We start from the raw sequence: 21,464 nt of genomic DNA, 5'->3' as shown, positions 1-21,464 counted from the left end.
TGCCTCTTAATTCCTGTGGAAGAAGCAAGCGTGTACTGCAAATGTTTATGTATTGAGTACGGGAAATACACATTTTACTTTTGTCTACAATTAGTAAAAACACTAAACTGTAGACAACAGCTGATTCTCCTCTTTTTTTCTAAGCTAACCTTACAGAGCAGACGTTATCCAATTCCCGTGGTTGTTTTTTTTAAACAATTTCACTTAAAATTGCACCAATACTAAAAAAAAATCCTCCTCTTTGTAGATGATTAAAATTTAAAATGAACGTGTTATTGTTCTTCTGTGCCTACCTGTAATATTGCATAGGTTGGGTTGTTTTAGGTTCATGCAGGCCTGTTTTGTCTGTTTGAGAATAAATTAGAGGTCTTGTAGCCAAACCACACTGGCAGATTGTTATTACTGCCCCTGGCACTATTCACGAGTAGAAGTTGCATTTCAGTTCAGTTTTTAATGGCCTCCAATTAGAGGTGGAGAGACCCCGTGAGCAGTTCATTGTGTCATCAAATTTATGTAACAGCTTGCAGTCAGCGCTCACGAAACAAAAAGGAGAGTCAGACACCGATTCAGACTATTTGAATATTTTATTAATATGTAGAAAATGTATTAAAAAAGGAACTATATAGTACATGTTTAAGTCAAACTAGAGCTAAATTTGACAGTAATATCCAAGGTTATCCAACAATAATTCCTAGTTTCAGCTTACATGAGCGTTTCAAACAGTCAAGATCACATTTTATCAACATTTACATTTCCATGGCAAGATTTGTCAAATGAATGCAGTTACATTATCTGCCTATATAAGAGTTATTACCAACCACGGTGGCAATATCAGTTAAGTAATCTGTGAACACAAACCCAATAAATAAAAGCATTTTCTTTTTTTTTTTGTTGTTTTTGTGTCACATCAGTCACAAAGAAACAGGAAAATAAATAGCAGTGAAATAAATAAAGGGAGCAGATATCCTCTCAAGCGAGTGGGCCAGTCGAGATAAATACATTACTGGGTAATTATACAATATATGGACACAAGGTCAATATTGTCCTATTGTGTCTACAGAGAACATCACCAACGTTTTAGCTAACTCAATGTAAATGGTTACCAGGAGAAAAAAAGAGAAGTGTATGATTTGTGATGTCTAGGACGGACAGGTTCCAAGCTTTGAAGCATTTGGCTCAGCCCTAATTATTATGCTGTCAGTATATCAGTAGCATAAAAAGGTCATATAATCGCCATAACATTGGTTAAAGATGGTATCGTAACTTGTAAGAAGTTCAGTACGAGTCTTAAGTTTAAGCAATGGGGATAAAATGTACTTTTTAAACCGGATGCTGTGCAATAGGTGGAAAAGATTTTATAAAACACAGAATATAGACCAGATGTGGAAAAAAATATCAACACAACTTGATCTCAGGTAATGAGGGAAGGAAATAATATCAAGAAAATATTTCAGGCCCCTGTTTTTCTGTAGAATTTCATTGGATTTGTTTTCTCATGTAAATGCAAAGAAGAAGAATGGATGTGGATCTGTGGATGACGTTAAACAAAATGCTCGTTCTGTGAAGTTATTAACGGTTGAAGGATTATTGCAAAATAGAAAAAAATCAAAATCAATGGAAATATAACGTTAGCTTTCTTTAAGAGCACCTTATAATCCGCAGTGAGAGGTATTCCTCACAATGCAAATGATTTCTGTTCCTTTTCTGCTTCCCGACCTTTGTTCCTCGTACATAAAACCCAATGAGGCAAACTTCCTCTAATTAGTTAATGAAATAAGTACAGATAATTCTCTATTCTATTATAAATCACTACAGGAGATGGGCTGAAGCAGTTACTTAGACACTGAAACATAAATCAGACTCAGGAGAGATCATGTGATCACCTGACTTGGAGGCTGATAATCAAAGTGATCTATATCTTCTACCTAACAAACTTCAGGAGCACCTTTTACCCAGATCAACAAAGAAACGTGACTACAAATCAGATTGCAACGCATCCTCAGGACATATGGTTTTTACTGTCAGGCTCTTGATTGCATTTTAGTCCACATGCACAAGTCTCCCTCCAGCCTTCACCACAACACTGGTTAAAAATACAGCACTTAAAATGGAGATGTTCAAAAGGGCTTGTTGAATTAGTTCGCATCTTAAGGGGGAACACATCAAAAGCTGTTTTCAGCTCTATATCTACATGAGTATATTGTTAGTAGTTCATAGAGGGGAGAGTTACTAATATTTTAAAGTCTAAATGGGGAAGAAATAAAGACAAATATACAAAGTCGCAATAGGAGCCAAAGTCGCTTGCTTACTCCTGTGAGAAAAGTGAAGAAATAAAGAAAAGTTCACTTTCCAGCTGATCAAAAATTGAAAAAAACAGAATCAGATTATCAATCGTGAGACCAAATGTCGCTTGCAGTGATGGTGACATCGATTTCCGTGGACTGCTGTGTGGTTCATCTTCCGACTCCGCAGAGGGCATTTCCCCCCCGAAAAGGGGCCAGCAAAACTCCAAGAAAACAACTTCAAGAAAACCAACTGGCTCCCAACACTTTGTGCGACTCTGTGAGCGGTGAATTAAAGCAAAATGTTTGGTGGGCACGCTGCAGATTACACCCGCCCAGCTAAAAAGGAATACAGGCTCAGCCGTGTTTGCTGATTTTGTTGTTTCACCAGGGAGCTTAAATTGTGAAGCGAGTAAAAGAAGAGCACAGAAGAAAGACTTGGCTCCTCTCCACCTACTGTTCTGCTTTCTTTGTTAGGTTCATTTTCAGCCAGCAGTGGGAGAGAGGTGGGCCAAAACATGCGCTGTACCCCTGACTGCATAGAATTTAGCGATCATAATGCATAAAATTACGCCTGGGGACACAGTTACCATAAAAAGTCCCTGAAAAAGTGGGACTCTTATTAACACAGGGTGGAAAAAGCTGCTTCAGTGACTTTGGTGACTGGCATCTTTCCAAACAGCAGGCCGGGCCGTTATTATGCAGATCTTTGGTTAAATGTTGCATCTATCAGCGCCATCTCTGCAAGCAATCAGAGCATCTATAGCAGGGGTCAAAAAGCAATTAAGAGATTGTTATTTTTGGCCAAGAAGACGAGCTCGAAAAATCTAATGCCCATTAGCAACCGAAGAAATGAAGTGAATGACCAACAATAGCTTTGCTGTGTTCCCACTCACAGTGCAAATACTGTCTCAGCGTGGCCACCAGTAGTAGTAATAATAATAATAATAACAACGATAATAATGATAATAATAAGAGAATCGTTTTATTCTGCTTTAAAATCCATAATCCATAAGATAATGAAAAAAATAAAGTAGATGGTTATGAAGCTGCTGCTGGTGCACTGCTTTGTGAATGTTTTGTTTTTTAATGCTAATTATCCAGAAAATTAATATTAATTTTAATATAGGGTCAAAAACCAAGGCATCAAATAAATGGACTTTGTCACAATATCAGGTATAAAAATAGATATATATTTTACAGAGGGTTTTAAGGGCATATACAGGTTTTTTTTGTTTTTTCTTTTAGTTAAAAGTGTTATTTTGTAACGGTTAAAATAATGCTAGCTCTCACTCCTGAGGGCGCTTCTGAGCACATCGTAGGGAAAGACAAATCACGGATTAAAAGAAAAAAAAAAACAAAGCTTCCTGGTTTGCCTTTCCTCTTGTTTTGTCTTTTTGTTTGTTTTATACAGCAAACAGAACCATTTTCATTCATAGTATTTAATAAATTACATACAGTGTCTTCTAACTTCTGGGCAGAAGTACAGCAGGGTAAGACAGCTAAAGCTGGGCAGGTGGAGAGATCAACAGAGTTCGGACATTGCTCGAGCCTCGCTGCTATTTTATGATTACATCCGTGGTTATAACATCTTCTTGTTAATGTTTTAATAAAATATTAGTAGATTTTTGTCATATTCTGCTTCTTCTTTGAGCCTCACTAACGTTGCCCTGCCGCGGTCACATCCCAGCCTGCTGCTCCTGTCAGTGAGGCACGCGAATAGCAAAAACTCAACATCCGAACTCCATTTATCCATGACTCTGGGCTGGATCGTGGCGATTCATCTATACAGGGGCAGACCGCCTCCTCTTGCTGCTGATGCTGCGGAAATTGAACGGCCTCATTTTCATCTCCACAAAGGGAATGGAGAACTCGTGGCCTTTCCAGTGGTACCAGTTGATACCCTGTAAAAAAGCGAGAAGTACAATTTGGGAAGCAGCTCGGATCAACAGGATTTTTTTCTTCTTCTTCTTTTATTTTTTTTTTGAGCACATGAGATATGAGATATTTCTGAAGATGGAAAAGTTATGCTTCTATTTAAGTGTAGTTTTCATTTAAATGAAGCATTCAATCCAGGATGATAGGAATCCTGACTTAATAGCTAGCAAAAATACGACCCTGGTGTAATTACAGCCTGAGTCTAGCCTTTCTAATCCCCATCACCACCAACATTTCTTTCGCCGCGTGTCTTTATGGCCGAACATCTCTGCTGCCACCTGTTCCCGTTTCATGTCATTAACAGATGAAGAGGAAGGCACGGGAGCAGAGTGGGAGAAGCGGCGATGCTCAAAAATCCTAATCACGGCTTCACACAACACATTGAGCCATTTCACTATGAAGCAAGCAAAACGAGGAATACCACACACCAGTCAGAAGGGACACGAAAAGCCCTCAATTATCCCACATCACATGTACAAAACACAAAAAAGTGTCCATTTTCGTGTTTGGCTGGGGTGCCAGTGCTTTTTTATTTTTAATCTCACATTTAACAATTTGTTCCGTTCCTTAAAGGAACTTGAAATGCTTGAATTGTTTGAACTTACTGGGAAATGAAAGCGTATCTCTTGACAAATTAGTCTCAAGCGCCATCCTCTTTCATTAAAATCAGACGAGTAGTGTAGCAGATTTGGTCCTTCAAATTTTGACCTTTCATTAAAAAACTCCTTCATCAAGATGGATGCTGGTAGCAAGTTCCATGTGATTTCATTTGCTAATTATTACCCTTTCATAATGACAAGTTTTAGCCTTTAATCACTGTTCTGTATTGGATCCCATTAAAGTGAGACTTGTAAATGCCAAGATACACTTTCAAAACGCAACCTTTTTCAAAAGATGGCACTTACTTTAAGGCTTGATTCATTCAAATAGCCAAAAAAAAAAACACATTTTTAAAAACTTTCCCACTTAGAACTGGCACGTTCATGCAGTAAGGTTGAATGAAGTTTTCAAAGGATTCCTATTCTTGTGAACGTGGTATCCATTGCACACCTCGTGGGAGCTAATTTGGCACAAAGTTGATGTGGATTCAAGAATGAAGTCATTCAATTTTGGTCATGAAAGATCAAGGTTAGCGTGGTCTCGCAGAACACATTAAAAAAAATATCTAAGAGGACAAAACTGTAACGTTTAAAAGATCAAAATTTAGCTGCAACATCAAAAATATTCGGCACAAACATTTGTTGGCCGATAATCTGAACAGAGGTATTTCACAACGACTGCAAAGCTCTTTTACTATTTTTGTGAAGATGTGGGCGAAGAACATCTACATGCACTATATGTCTAACTTCATGGCTTCAGTTTTAATCCCATAGCATCAGCTGGTGTTGACATTTCAAAAGTTTTCACCACGTATATAAAATAAGTTGGACATGGAAGCACACTTCAACTGACTCGCTGGCCAAAATACTCAATAACCCACAAAACGGCTATCAACAACTTTCCCTTCAACTACTTCTCATCTGTTATTTCTAATGGAAACACTTAAACTGTGCTGAATTTCATTCCCATTGCAATGAGCTGACAGTTAAATTTTCACGCTACAGTCATGAAAAGGAAAGCAGTGATTAGAGACCGCAAACAAATTATCGCATGTGTGTTGAATTTGCGATCGTGCTGCCTCTGAAACAGTTGCTTCCAGGACATCGTTCAGGTTTGTGACCACTTGCAGTCATCTGCATCTACCTTGACTTTGTTGCATCAAGGTGACAATAAAACGGCAATCAATTTGCAACCGAATGGGGTCAAGTTGCAATTTCAAGCGGTCTTGTGATAATGTGGAAATTGTCTGAGAGTGATTGGAGTCAGATTGTGGCTGTTTGGAGACAGGTTGCCTTCTTCCAGGCATTGCAAACTTTGCTGTAACAACTCACCTGATGCAAAAAAACCCCACAATTTTTCCTAATTGCAAGGAGGATGCCACCCTATTTTTACTGTAGTGTGACTCAGCCAGGTGATCCCAGAAGGAAAAATAGAGTGGTTTACATCATATTTTCTAACATAAACACAAATGAAATCAGGAAGCACAAAAAACAAAATAACTATCTCCGGTCGCACCGACTGAAGTTGTGTCCTGAACATACTGTCAAACTAGCATAAACCTCTCGGAGCTCAGGTTGCTCTAAGAGACTCCGTCATGTTTTAAATAACAAACACAATAGTTTTGCCCTCTTTAAAAAAAAAAAAAACTTGCACCACAAAATTGTCAAAATTATATATCATTCATTCAGGATCATTTCTTTTTCATCACTTAATATGTATATATGAGCACTGACCTGACTGTGCCTGGACTCGCCGTATTTGCCATTGAGGTTAGCCCGGTGGCAGTTCTTGTACCACCAGGCTCCTTTGTATGACAACGCACAGTTAGTGACAGCGATGTCATTGTCTCTGTCTTTTGTCGAGAAGGGCCGACCCTGGTGGTAGCTCAAAGAGTCACCTGGGATCACAACAGAGAGAGAGAGGTAGAGAGCTTTTAATATTAGTACTGCTTCCTAAGAAACACTGAACTTCTGTGAATAACAGCGGGACATAAATGAGCCAATAAAAGCAGGAGGGTGACAGGAAGATGTAAGAGGAAAAAAGTCCCAACTTCAGGCTCTTTGAGTTTATCATGAGAGAGAGAGAATTACGATCATAAACATAAGGGCATCATGGATAATTGTGGTATATTGTCACACTAACAGACTGAGTGGACAGGAATGGAAATGTGGAGGAGTGCTGAGGCAGGTTTACAACGACAAAAAAATGGCAGAGGCATAGGGACAATTCTGACATAAAATGAGGGTCATATAGCAAAAACTGACAGCGCTGAATGTCACCACTGGCTATTTTGGGGTATATATATATAAATATATATATATATAATACATATAAATTACCAGCTGTGCCATTGTATTCTCCTATCCTGAGCTTGTAGAGATTTCTTGCATCTCCAATGGAGAACTTGTCATAATTAGCGTAGACTGACTCCTGTCCGTCCCTCATGTCAATCCTCAGCTCATAACGTCCCTGAGCGGCAATCTTCTGGATGTTGTCTAGACCTGCAGAGAAATGTGCAATTTTAGATTCAAACTGAGTTATATTTCCCGTCTGAATTACCCCAACATTCGATCACCAAAAAAAAAAAAAAAAGATTTCAGGTTTAGTCAGACTTTCCTGTAACAGAAACATCACCAAGATGTGCAAGCATAGGCAATAATGAGCAGTAGCAGATTTAAATGAAGACTGTGCTGCCGAGATAAGGCAAAGCCCTTAAAAGAATTCACAGAACAATTTACAATTTGTTGTTTGCAAACGCCTAATCGCCCCGAGATGTTCTCATGTGACTGCTTTAACCACCTGTTACAATCTTCACAGGCCCGATGTCAAGCGTCTTCATCAGCTGGCCTTGTGGCTCTACTGGATATGATTGGCAGTGTCGGCCAGTGGACACCGTCACCACCAGCCCTCCGGCAAATGCCAAGTTTGCGAGATATGCAGCTTTGCTCTCTATCTTAAAGGTAGCAGATACGGGGGGCTCGTTTGAGCCCCGACAGCCGATAAGGCCCCGCACTATCCTGAGCGATTGGAACTGCCTTCGCTATCAGATTACAACAAGCACCCATTTGGAAAAAGAGCCTCCTTCCCTGCTTAACCTCCGACAGAAACACACATGCACTTTTTCTGAACCCTTGGAACATTTTGAGCAGCAAATAAATAAAATAAAATCCCCAAGCCTTCGCTGATAAGAAGTAGGAAGTCAAAATCGGGGGAGAGCAGGGAAACTAAATCTGCTGTAATATGTCAATGGAAAGTAGATAAAATCTATGTTACAACCCAAAGGCACTTAGGGTGACAGGGGAAAAGCTATTGTTATAATAAAACTGTGTTTAACACTCAGTCATCTCTAATATCCATAGCATATCACCGCATTATCAGCAATTAATCTGTCGCACATCGTTTTTCTTTTTTCTTCTTCCAACACTTTTATGGGATCAGACTGCTCTATTCCAAACTGAGGCAATTAAAAATGCATTGTGAAACACTATTGCGCTCTTCTCCTATTATACTACCAATATTACCATCTCATCAAATTTTATTACCACTACATTTCTCTCACAATGAAGTAGAAACAAGGAATAGGGGGATTAAAGAAAAATCGAGAGCAGGGGATAATGATCGCAAATCGCACACAGTCGCTGTGCGTTTCTCTCCATTATGACATCATCAAACTGGCATTGGATTCGGGATAAACCGGTTAAGGTCAGCGGGGGTGGGGGAGAATAGATTGGCCTAGAGCTGCAATAAAAATGGCTGTTCTCAAGCTGTAACGGATAATAATGAAAGTTCAATTTCCATATTCTTTACTGCTGGCCCGTTAAGTGCTCCTTCTTTTCAGTTTGAGTGGATTTAGTATCAATGTTTATGGTTGGTATATTGCTATTCTGTGTGCAGAGGCAGTGATTAGCTAAATGTTCCCTGCAATGGCTCTCCAGGGCTAAGACGGTGACCTAATCTCTTGAAAGAGGAGTGAAGGTCACCTACTCTGGAACTGCAGTGACCATCTGTAGGACGATAACCTTCACGTTTTTATGAGGATAGACTTCTTTACACAGTGAAAAGTGAAATGAGAGCGACTACAGCGCCAGAATGAGACGCAACAGAAACATAGCAATTAGCTTAATTGATATGAACACAGCTCCCTGTAACATTTAGGAGTGCAGGGATATTCCGATCAGTGATTTGGGAGGAAGTAATGTCCATTTCTACTTGTTTATTTTGGCTAGCAACAGATGTCTATGTATAACACATAATATACTCCAAACAATGCAACATTCGCTGTGTTGGGGCTTGATGAGGGCAGCGATTAAAACCAGCATTTCATTTCACAATCAGCTTTGCGAAGCAGTGTAATTCCTGTCATCAGAGACTTTGCTCGTTCAGGAGAAACAAGTTGACACTGGGCCTTATGTAGAGTTTGATTGATTTTTACATGCATTTTAGGCAGTAAAGACATTAAAAGACAATTAGTGTTATTGACCAGGGGGGCAACACTGCATATTGCAAGGAAACCCTGAGGATTTTGTTCTTAAATTAAGCATTCATCACAGTTATAAAAGTAGGCCTTACATCAGTTACACCACAAATTTCACCGACCCCAGAGTGATCATTTTCCTCCGCCTCCTCGGATCCTTTTCACACATAATATTTTCATAACACATTTCAAAAACCTGCGATATATGTAGTGATGGCTGCACTCTGATCAGCAGTTTCATTTTCATGGTGTCTGTAGGTGGATACCGGATCATGCTGTCATGGTGTTACGAGGGCAGCTGAAGAGCAGAAAGCCATCAGTAATGTTTCTGGTGATTCCTGTGCTAATGGTTTCCTGCTCACAATAATTTTAACCCGTGGATGAACAGAAAAAAACTGGAGTTAACTGGAATAAAAACTAACAGCGCTAATACAAAAAGTAATACATGGAAGAATTTGTTCCAATCTTCTATTGTCCAATTTTAGTGGCCTATGTGAACTATAGCCTTGATTTCTCTGTCACACACACGCATTGTGTGTTCAGAGATGCTTTTTTGCATACCTTAGTTGTAATGAGTGCTACTGAAATACTATACCATTCTATTTGGAACCAAAGCCCATGCCACATTCAAGTACATCTCCTTTTTTCCCCATTCTGATGTTTGGTTTGAACTTCAGCGAGTCCTCTAGACCAGTGGTCCCCAACTTTTTTTGCGCCATGGACCGGTTTATGTCTGACAATATTTTCACGGACCGGGCTTTAAGGTGTCACGGATACAAACAACAAAATGAAACCAGTACCGGTACCAAAAAATGAAGAAGATTTATTCATAACACATGGGAAAAGACCCAGGGAAACCGAGTTAATGATAAAAACGATTAAAAAATAACACTTAAAAACCAATAAAAACCCTGAAAACGATGAATTTCACACCCAAGCCTCGACTCTCGTGGCCCGGTACCAATCCCGGGAGTTGGGGACCGCTGCTCTAGTCCATGTCTACATACCTAAATACACTGAATTGGTGACATGTAATAGGCTGATCAGATATTTGTGCTAATGAGCAGCTGAACAGAACCTAATAAAGTGTAAATAAAATTAAAAACTATAAAACTAAAATAAGTGTAATACACTAAAGAAATTAGTGTTCTGGTCTCAACATTTTGTGTTAAGACCTGTAAAGCTGAGGCTTCTGTGTGCTGTGCTGTCAGCATATCTGTCTTGCTTTATGGGGGCGCTCTTGACGCTCCACACCCTGAGGTTACATTAAGCTCCTTTTGTGCACCGAGGACAAAGTTACAGCGCAGCCAGAAGAAATAGGATGGAATGGGGGAAAGTGTATCCTGGGAGGCACCTAGAAAGTAAAGGAAGACCCTGGAGATGAAGGTACCGTTCTACGGGGCCTGCTCAGAATCGGCGAGAGGGCAAATTATAGCTGATTCAGCTGTAGTGGAAACAGGTCAGATGAAATGTAGTCACTGAGCCAGATACGCTCAGGCATCTTTAGACTGTATTGTACTGACATAGCCATTAAAAACAATCTTTCAGATCTGTGCCAGGAAGCTTTTATGCGATGCCTTCAGGTGCCTCCATCAGAAAGAGAAAAAACATTCCTGTCACTTTATAGTTCACTATCCACACTCAATACTTAACAGTGTGCAAAGGAGAGGGATTTCTCTCTTTATTCTGTGTGTGTGTGTGTGTGTGTGTGTGTGTGTGTGTGTGTGTGTGTGTGTGTGTGTGTGTGTGTGTGTGTGCAGTATCATCCTAAAAAAATATTTAATATTTTTATCAAAAGCTCTTTGCTTCCGGGAGTAATTTCCTCTCTTCTTTGTTGAAATACAAAAACAGATAAATTATTAATTCATACCAGCAGACAGCAATCCAACTTTTCCTGTTGAGATAAAGAGCTACCTTTGAACGCGCTCTCTTGTGTGCATAACAGTAACAGGAACAGCTGACAATATTATTTAATTCGGCTCAACAACAACTCAAAATAAATCTTTAAAAATAGCCAGCGTGAAACCCCCACCCCAAACAAATCTGATATGCTCAACAAGAACTGTACACTCTTTTACTGGATTATATTATATTGTCAGCTCATGATGGGTTAGATTTAAAAAAAAAAAAAATCCCTTTATGCTTTTACCTATTACAGCGTGCTTAGTCACAAATGGATGCCGCAGCTATCTTGCATTATTATCCAAAATGTGTCATCAAAGTAGCAGGCTTCCTTCTGGCGATAATGCAATGCCGTAAAATTTCCCCGCCGTGTTATTTCTTTCTTTAATCAAAAAGTTCAAAAAAGCATTCCACTCAAGGTCCTGATTCACTTGATGAAATATTCATGTAATATTTTTCCTTTAATCATCTGCACCAAAACAATAACACAAAAACTGGCCCATGAAGAAACATGAGTCATTTGCACATTTTTTTAATGAATATAATTATTGTTTCATAATGAGATTTGGAGGGGGGGGGCTGGGTGAAAAGTATTCAGCCGTCCATCAAAGCAGTGAGGACGTTCTGTTGTTTTTGTCTTTGGATCAGAGTGACGCTAAAAAAACAATTACCAAGTCATTTCGGAGAGAAATGAGCTTTCAGAGATTCCAGTAATGAATCGGATAGACTTTGTGAAGTCAAGTGCTAAAAGACGAGATGAGCGGCGTGACTCTCTGTCTTTGCACAACGTGAAAAATCTGACGAGAAGGGCTTTACAGCCTGCACAAAATATTGAAGACATCTTTCCTCTCCATAAAACAGATATATCAATTGAAACCAAGTGAAAGCTATGAACCTCTATTGATTGTACCTATTAAATCCACCTCAGTCATGGGGGACAGGGTGTAGACAGAGAGAGTGTTACAGCCTTCAGAAAACTGCAGCAGAAATTGAACAAAATGGGTGGCAGCTTGCAGCTCAATATTGCCCATAAAATGCAGCTGAAATATATTGGGCAGGGTGACAGGCTGAAATACGACGGTGGCAGACCTGACCTTACCTGTGAAATGTGCGATTCACCGACAAGTCAATCAGTGTCAGTTTTTTTTCCAAGAAAAACAAATAAATGCAGATAATCTCACCCCTGCCACCTTAACCTCACCGAGTGATGCAACATATGTTTCTAGCCAAGCCCGCAGACTTTCAGAAACTCAATATGTTTTTTTTCTCTGTCTTGCATTTGACAACTAAACATAATGAGTGAACCTTTGCTTTGGAACCACAGTTTATATAATCGTTATCTAGTGGGAGATTTACCAAGCCAGAACTCATCCTCCAGGTTTCCAAAGCCGACACGATAATCACTCCACTTCCTGGAAAAGTCCGTCAGGCCGTTCTGACGACGCTGGAATACCTGCAGAACAATAAGGTTTATTGAAACCGTTTGAACCACACGGCTCATAGGAATTTGTCTTGGCGTGTTCACATATAACAACACAAGACGCATCTAACAAAACTCTATGGAGGTTATAGATCAACCAATCAAAGTAGTACATCCTATACTCAGATTGGTACATAATTATACACTAGCTGTCTTTACACCCACTTACAATCCAGCCTCCTTCATCCGTGGTCATGTCACAGTACACCTGCACCCCCTGGCTGGGGTCTCTGTTGATGTAAATGGTGTAGATGCCGCTCAGAGTCTCTCCATTTAGCAGGTGTTGGGCGCAGTTCTGAGGTGTCGCAAATAGGCGACTCCCTGGAAAAAAAGGCGGAGGACCAGTGATGAGAAGTTAAAATTTGCTTGCTGTTCCCCATTTTGACTTAAAAATATTCAGCTTGTCAAAATGTTGCTCTATTACAGTATTTAGAAGCTTGTTACTTTAGATATTATATCAAAGGCGTGCTTTTAAACATCATTTATTAAGTATTTTTTGCCTTAAGAAAATGAGCTCTCCCCTGACTCTAACTTCCTCTAACAACTTGTGGCCATCATTTGGTTGAATTTGTTGAAAAATTGCAAAGGATGTGTCATGCAATGTAATTTGCTCTGCAGGTCAACAGTCGTTCTCAGGACTTTGGAGGCAACACAGAGAATAACCAGAAACAATTGTTAGGCATTGAAGTAAAATCAGAATTTGTCACTTTTACAAGCCTGGCAGTTTGTGCCAATGCTGGAGTCATCTGTGTAGGTTTACAGTTATCCGGTTAAAGGTAGTCTTGAGAGTTTGAAAAGAAGCCAACAGGACTCCAGTTAGAGTCATTCACACCTAGCTCCTATGCTGGGTAGTTAACAATTTGCTGTGTGAGCATGGTACGTTCCATCTGAAGAACACTGACCAGGCCCGCTCTATGAACGTGCTATAGCTTGTTTTTAAGTGCAAAAAACCAACCAATGGCTGTATTGCTGTAATGCTGGCTCTACCTTACTGAGGAGCAAAACGTTCCTGTTTTTCTTTACTTTTTCAACTTTACTGTTGGAATGCTCTCAGGTTAGGAGTGACGTCACTCCCAGCTCTGGCATCTGACTTCAGAGGCAAACAGGAGACAGGATTAACATCATCTACAAAAGAATCCAGTCTTTCTAGTAAAGTGCTTCTGGTCAAAAGGGAATATGACCAAAGTCTAGGGAAATCTAGGGCATGATTATCAGGGCATTAAGTTCACTTACAAAGTATTTCTGTGTCTTATATTTTGAGGCCAGTAAATTTGCTGTCAGTTTCAATCTATTCAGAAACTGCTGATGCAGCAGGTTGCAACAACATGAACTTGGTGTTTTGAAATTGGATGTGACAAGAGAGCGGCTGGGTCTGACTGTGAGAGCACACACTCATTGGCTAACAACCTAGCATAGGCCTCAATTTTTTATTCAGTACAACCCAAAATGAGTACAACTTACTCATCAGGTGTTTACAGACGTTTAGTCAGAAAGCTGTTTTCTATAGCTCTGGGTGTATTTCTGTCACCACAGGTGTCGCCACCTGGTGGCCAATAAAAAGAACAGGCATTTCTAAGATGGCTTAACTTTTCAGACCATGGCGCGATGTCTATCCTTTTTGATTGCCAGTGATATGTTTGTATGCCACAGATGTTGTGATTTATTCCTGCTGCTTTATGATGCTTCCTGACGCATCAGACATGCTGTCACACAATAAAAATTAAAGCACATTATTCATACAGCCACCCTGCAGGTGCAGCCTAACAGTAATTTTCTCTCACTAAGCGATGGGGTAAGGATGGAAATTGTGCTTGACTTTGGGGAACCATTACTGTGCACGTCTGTTAGAGTAACTGTAATGCAAAATGCAGCGAAAAGTCTCAGGGGCCAAGAAAACTCTACACATTAGTATTGCTTTCCCAGCTTCAATTAAAGAATACAAATGCATTACGTGTGCGTGTGATTGAATGAGTGCATTCTGTACCTGTAGTAAAGGTGGTAGAGACTACAGCGCTGGTGTCTAGTCCCCTCGCAGCCTGGAGCTTGACGGTGTACTCTGTAGTCTCGGCCAGTCCCTCCAGTCGAATCCATGTGTCCTCTGCATCGAGAATCAGCTCCTAGTGCACACACAGGACCAAATTCACTCGCGTAACGCATACTGTGTGAGGGAGACGATGTCCGATAAAGAAACTACATTCTGTAAAAGTAATAATTTAATGTGCATTCAGTACAAACCTCAGGGTAAAAATAAAACTGTGAAATTAAATTCTGAGACCTTCAGATATTCGTTTTTAACACATGACAGCTGGACTTCAGGCCCAGTGGCCCATGGGGCGATCGTGGCTCAAAGAGTTGGCAGTTCATCTTGTAACCGGAAGGTTGCTGAACCCGAACTCGAACCCCGGCTCGGACAGTCTCGGTCGTTGTGTCCTTGGGCAAGACACTTCACCTGCCACCTACTGGTGATGGCCAGAGGGGCCGATGGCGCGATATGGCAGCCTCGCTTCTGTCAGTCTGCCCCAGGGCAGCTGTAGCTACAACCGTAGCTGCCTCCACCAGTGTATGAATGTGAGAGTGAATGAATCGTGGAATTGTAAAGCGCTTTGAGGGCCCCGAAAAGCGCTATATCAATGCAATCCATTGTATATTCTCATGCTAACAGAAACAAATGAGGAGTATAGCAAAGAAATTAAAACTGCACATTAGGTGAAACTTAAATATTGTACGAGTTACGGTAACACTTCCTTTGTTTTCACAGGTGAAAGTGCAAGAGAACATGCAAAAATTTAAAGAGCAGAGGAAGTGAAAAACAAGAGATGCTAAGGGCGGGGTGGGTGGGGGAAATGAAAGACTTTTATCAGACAGCTGCGCTGAGAAGCTGCAAAGCAATCAGGAAACAAGAATTTCTATTTTAAGGCGTGACACCACAGTGCAGTCGCTTCCTTTGTCTTTGTCTCGAGGAGCCAAGACGTTTGACCGATTTGTGAGCGTACTTTCTGTGACACCAGTTTCTTACATGTGGCATGAATCCAATGGCATGAGGTTTGACCGATGAATACAAACTTGTGGGTCTATGTGTGTGTGTGTGTGTGTGTGTGTGTGTGTGTGTGTGTGTGTGTGTGTGTGTGTGTACATGTGTGTTACAGTCTGGCCTGAGTACACATTAAATATAAACAAGAAAAAATGAAATATTCAGCCGGTTTGGCCGGGGAAAAAAAATCATACATTCTGAAGCAATGTGTCCATGTGAATTATGCAGGGAAGCAGCTGGTAAACGGTGTCTCTCAGTCTCAGAGGATCTGTCATTGTCCCGCTGGGTTTTCAGGGTCAAGATAAGATTTTTATTGCAAGTGAGCAGCCCCGTCTTATCAAGGCTAATATATACCTACGTGCGCTTGCTATCGATTGTGTACGTGTAGCCGAATGGTTGGATGTTGTCCTTGTGTAAGATCTTTATCATTCCAGGCATGACCATTACTGATACATGTATTTACAAACTGTTCTGTTCATCAGATAAGAAATTAATCTCAAAGCTACTTTGTGTAAATTATAAGAGCCCATTATCTCGCTAAGAGGAGAAGCTGATTGAACAGCTTTAAGGCTCACCACTATGTGGTTAGATTACTGCTGAGGTAAGACCGAAGCGAGAACGAGCCACACCCTAAAGCAGAGACTGAAAGAGAAAAATCTTAAAAGCACTTCAGTCTGTTGCTGTTGCTTTTATGGGTTGAATGACTCATGTGTTGTTCAATACCCTAAATTCATGATGCTATGAACAATCGTTGTTTACGCAGCTCATAGCAGTGAACAAAGAATGAATAAATAAATCATCACATCTGAATAAATGATAAAAGACAGGGTTCACACAGGTGCTGAAATACTTGAGAATGCTTGAATTTTAATGTGGTGTTTTCAAGGCTTTATAAGAGCTTGGATTTTGAATAAAGCAACTGAAACTGAAACAAAGCAACTGAAACTTCGCTGCCATATCTGCCTAAATAGATTGCTTTTTAGATAAAGTAAATAAGCCCGAGGGAGGATAATTGCTTTTGCCTTTTACAACAAACACAGACAACGCTCGAGGCTCACTTGCCACCTTAATCTTTTCGTGCGTGGCGTCAAATGTGATCTGCCGGTGTTTTTGGATGCGCGTCCTGTGATGCAACGTGAGCAGGAGATGACAACATGTCAGGATGTTGCTGTTTAACTTAGTGAGGGCTTAAAAATAACAACCGCAAATCGTGGTCGAAAAGAGGAGCAAATACTCAAAAGTCTGCAAAAAGAGCACGCAGCCTTTCACAGTAAGAGAGTTTGCGTTGTAAAAGATGAACCGCAAGTTTTTATTTATTTCTTTTTATTATTCAGTTTGCTAAATTATACATTTCTCGAATCTGTACCCCATCTGGCAATGTTAACACACAGACTCCTGAGGATGAAATGGACTGTGATGTTTAGCAGCAGAGAGTCAGTCTCCAGTGAAATTCCTAAAGCTTTTATTTTTTTTAGCTGTAAACTCTTCACACTTCACTCACTCAGCTCTGGACTAATCTGATCTTTCTCACATTGCTAACTCGGTCAAGTCTCTGAACTCTTTCCAGTCATTAACATCTGGAAAAACACCCAGGACATTGTTGCCTGATGTCTGAAGAAACAGATGTACATATATAGCTTTTGTGTGTGTATATTGATCTATATTGATTTTTCCTCATATCACGTGGCATTACACCAGCAGTTGTACTATAAAACCCCAGAGAGGTATACCTGAAATCATGCATCTCCACATTCCTCCACACAACCGCTCCCAAAGTATGGAAATGCAATTTTTCAGCTTATTTACATAAATATGCACATATATCATTTATACCAGCTGTGTGGGGCTGGAAAAGCTTAATTTTGCACATTGAAATGTGTCTGAAATCATCTTCAAAAGATTATAGAAACCCTCAGTTTGCCTATAAAATGAAAACAATTTCTAAATCTGTTAGCTTATTTTTTTTCTATTACACAATTAAAATGCTACAAGGCATACTTTGTAAAAAAATAAATAAATGTCAAAGTGACTTAAATAGCTAAATAGCTTTCTTTTCCTCTCTGTCTCTGAAAGAGTGTATTTGGAGTTATAATGAAGCGTAAGAACAACCAAGATACAAAATGAGTGAAGTCACAGCTGGAAATTTTAAGCAGCTTATGTGTCAGTTTTTAAAGATAGGAACATTTCTCCATCTCTCCTCTAGAACAGTAAGAGGAGTGTTTAGCTTGTTCAGGTAGCAGCTTTTTGGTTTAGTGCTGACCATTGCTCACTTTTTGCAAAAGCATCGTCTGCAGCAGGTCATGCCATCTGTCGCTAATTAACATAAATACTTCAGCACCTTGATGGCACTTTATTATCATCATCATCATTATTATTATTATTATTATTATTATTATTATTATTATTATTATTATTATTATTATTATTATTATTAATAATAAAGAAAATTAAACTATGGCCACTATGGATTTTTGAGATCACTGCTGAAATGCCCTCTTTCCACTTGACTACCTTCCAAGCGCTTAGAGTGTGTGGCATATATATATGTGTAATCAACATTTAGGTAAGTAAATCTTAATTGCATTTTTTTTTTTAAATCCAGTAAGAAGTTCACTTTCTTTTTATCCACCAGGATGAGCTGACCATATGAAGCAAGATAGGCCAATGCTTTTTCTGTTGTTTACTCCAAATAGTTTACCTGCTATCTGAACGTCCCAGCAAAAATTGAGACTCATGCAGACAGCCAAAGTTTTTGTAATCTGTCCAAATGTCTAATTTCTGTGAGCTTACATGAACCATAGCGTCAGACTTGCGTTCTGAGCAGACAGGAGTGTCACCAGCTTCAGCTTTAACCCACCTCCCTTAAGGTTTAATGTGTTGAGTGTTCAGCGATGATCTTCTGCGGTTTCCCCCATTTCCAATTCCCAGTTTGAACTTTAGGGTCACCTCGGCTATGTTTACATGCCTTAAATCAGGGATATCAAATATAAGGCTTGGGGGCCAGAAGAAGCCACTGGACGGCTCTGGAAAATGTGAAGGAGTCATTTACTTTTAACTGTATTTTCATAAGTTTTACAGCTTTTCCTACTGATAACGATTCCTGTTATTAATAGAAAAGTAATTAAGTAATAGACAAACAATTACATGAGACAAAGTTCCTGTTTTTCCACTATGTCTTCAAATGTATATTTGTATGTATTTTTTACAGTGTGTTCACAGAAAAAAATAAGATTTTCTCTGAATTAACAAAACCTTTTTATTTTAATTATGGGACAGTCTGACACACCTTTTTCCTGTAATTTACACATTTATTATATAGTTTCACTGGTTCGGCCCACAGTGTAAAATGACATCCCAGCCTTAAATGCTTCCAATTCTGCCATGTGATTGGCTTATTATATGCATTATAAAGTGGCCGAACTTGTGTAGCTAATAAAGTGGCTGCTGGGTGTACCCAGAGAGAGCAAAAGTAAATAATATAACAGTATATATTTAACGTGTACTACTATATTATTTACTTACATTCGATTTAAATTCAGAAAATTCATGGAGTTATTAATGCACATGAAAGCAAAGTGTTAAAACTAGTACATGAAATGTTGATTCTGTGTTTGAAAACAAACCATTACTGTGGGGAAAAGGACAGAAACACAGAGAACAGGGTCAGCAGAGAGATTCTTGATCTAAGAAAGAGCTTTGCTTGTGTAAAATCTCATAAAAGAGCTCATCTCAAGAGTCAGACTGCATTCTTTGTGCATGAGTGACACCCGATGGACAACCGCACAGCAGTGCCACACTTGCAAGGTCAATTTGCGTGTGTGTGTGTGTGTGTGTGTCTGTGTTTGTCTGAGAGAGCAAGGCCTGTGGTAGGTCATCATTACAGTACATCAGTATGGATCTTTGTGCTTGTTTTGACCACATGGCTCTCGCTAATGTGCTTTATTACCGTTACTGAGCCACATCAAAACATTTAATCAAAATAAACAACGTCTCTACCGAGGCACATTATAATCATATCTCTATTTGACAGGCAATTTCACTGTGTGAGTGTGTCTGTCCCTGAATGCGTGACCGCTCCCCAACAAGGGGCTTTACCTGATTGAAAGATAAAATTAGAACTTTAAAGGGATTATCATGAAGTTGTGATTCTGCATTAATATTCTGTCCTGATCACTGCTTAACTCGGTGTATTAATTTCACTAAATTCGCACTTTCCAAAAAGAGGTTTCAACACATCTGACATGAATTATCATCTTTCCGATGCATTTGCTGTTGATTATACCTGAGCAATTAACATCCAATCATCCTCCATGGCATGTATATAACTCTTGAGGAGGATCATTCGGTTCTGTTGTTTGTTTATTTATTCATTTTTAATAACCTTACAAAAGAAACAGGGTTCATTGTTGGGGCAATGATGGCATGAGCTTTGGTCACAAATGCAGTTTAACTGGCTGATATTTCAATAGGAGCAGTGAATATAGTCACATCTTCGTCTATGACATCAGTAAATATTGTCAGAATTTGTTGTTGACAGTTTACAATCGATGACAGCGATGCTCGTGCATTTGTCATTATCGAGGACACGATACGAGACTGTGTCTGCAAGAACTGCCCGCTGACGAATACAACGAGAGGGAGATATTACCAGGCTGGATGCTTGACCCCTACGGGGAGGGGGTCCGATGGCTGTGCTGTGATCTGTTTGATGAGAGTCTCTGCTGGCTGCTCTTCTCTGTCTGTGTGCTATCTGTTTCACTGTGGGCGTGTAGCTGCAGGCTACAGAGGACATCTATCAAAATGTATGTGTATGCGTGCATATGATTTTAAGTGTACACCAAGTTAAAGTGTATGTTCCAATTAACGAGGTGTAGCTTGCAACGCATGCACACCTACATGAAATGAACACCAGACTCACACCTATGTCTTGGAAAACTGCGGCTGTGTATTCCGTGGTTGGATGAGATCTCAGATTTGATTGAATCCAAGCGATGCCACTATTTACTCCACTAATTCTTTAAATTTCAAATAGCTCTTTGCTGTTAAGCCAGTGTTCAAAAATCTCTGTTATACAAGTTACATAAACATTTTATTGTAATATTTCATTTCATTTCGAAACAAAAAGGAAAAAAAGGTCAAAATATACCACATTAGTATAAACACTAAAATAGAAAGTGCGTGAGAGTGGGAGTGCTGGGTGGATGTCTTCAGCTTTATATGGTTTAAAAGATGATATTATTTAATGAGGGGAGAGAAAAAAATAAGGAAAATAGGAAAATGAAAAAAGAAAATAAGATAAATACATACAGGAAGATCTTTGTCCTGTGTGTGGATTCTGTGGATACTGGGAAAAATACTCCTTCACATGAAGCCTCTGGCTTTACTGTTACAAGTAGTTCTCTTGTTTTGTTTCCAGACTAAAACCTCTCCAAACAAACAACATTTCAGTCAAATCAACAACTTATCATTTTTTTCACGTTCAGTTACCAACTGAAGCTGCAGCAGGTTCATGGTTCGACGTGGGGTTTACTTTGGATCAGTAAGTGGACCAGCCCTTTCCATCCGATATCTGATGGAACCGAGACTGTGACAAGATCGGATAGACTCGCCTTTTAGACACTGCTCGTCGTTTCATTTAAATAGGTTGCAAATATCAGAATACAGGTTAATTATGCTATACAAAAAATAGGAACCAGCACTACCAGTGGAGCTCAGGTTTAGGGGGTCGAGTTGAGGCGAGCGGGTTATGCCACTTAC

General features: G+C 39.6%; 1 protein-coding gene across 4 annotated transcripts in view; it reads right to left on the bottom strand.

The window, feature by feature from the left end:
• Positions 1-3,358: 3,358 nt before the first annotated feature.
• The window catches only part of tnr (tenascin R (restrictin, janusin)), a 209,678-nt gene continuing 191,572 nt past the window's right edge, over positions 3,359-21,464 (bottom strand). For all 4 annotated transcript variants that reach the window (XM_026149494.1, XM_026149491.1, XM_026149493.1 and 1 more), the window contains 6 exons: positions 14,661-14,793; positions 12,846-12,997; positions 12,553-12,649; positions 7,160-7,321; positions 6,554-6,717; positions 3,359-4,186 (listed from right to left, as the gene is read on the bottom strand). In XM_026149494.1, coding sequence (XP_026005279.1) covers positions 4,067-4,186; positions 6,554-6,717; positions 7,160-7,321; positions 12,553-12,649; positions 12,846-12,997; positions 14,661-14,793 — 828 coding nt within the window. In that variant the 3' untranslated portion in view covers positions 3,359-4,066. The remainder of the gene's footprint in view (positions 4,187-6,553; positions 6,718-7,159; positions 7,322-12,552; positions 12,650-12,845; positions 12,998-14,660; positions 14,794-21,464) is intronic.

Source organism: Astatotilapia calliptera, chromosome 18 (genome assembly GCF_900246225.1).
Source record: "Astatotilapia calliptera chromosome 18, fAstCal1.2, whole genome shotgun sequence".
NCBI classification, from domain to species: domain Eukaryota; kingdom Metazoa; phylum Chordata; class Actinopteri; order Cichliformes; family Cichlidae; genus Astatotilapia; species Astatotilapia calliptera.
This window is presented reverse-complemented; position numbering and strand designations above follow the sequence as displayed.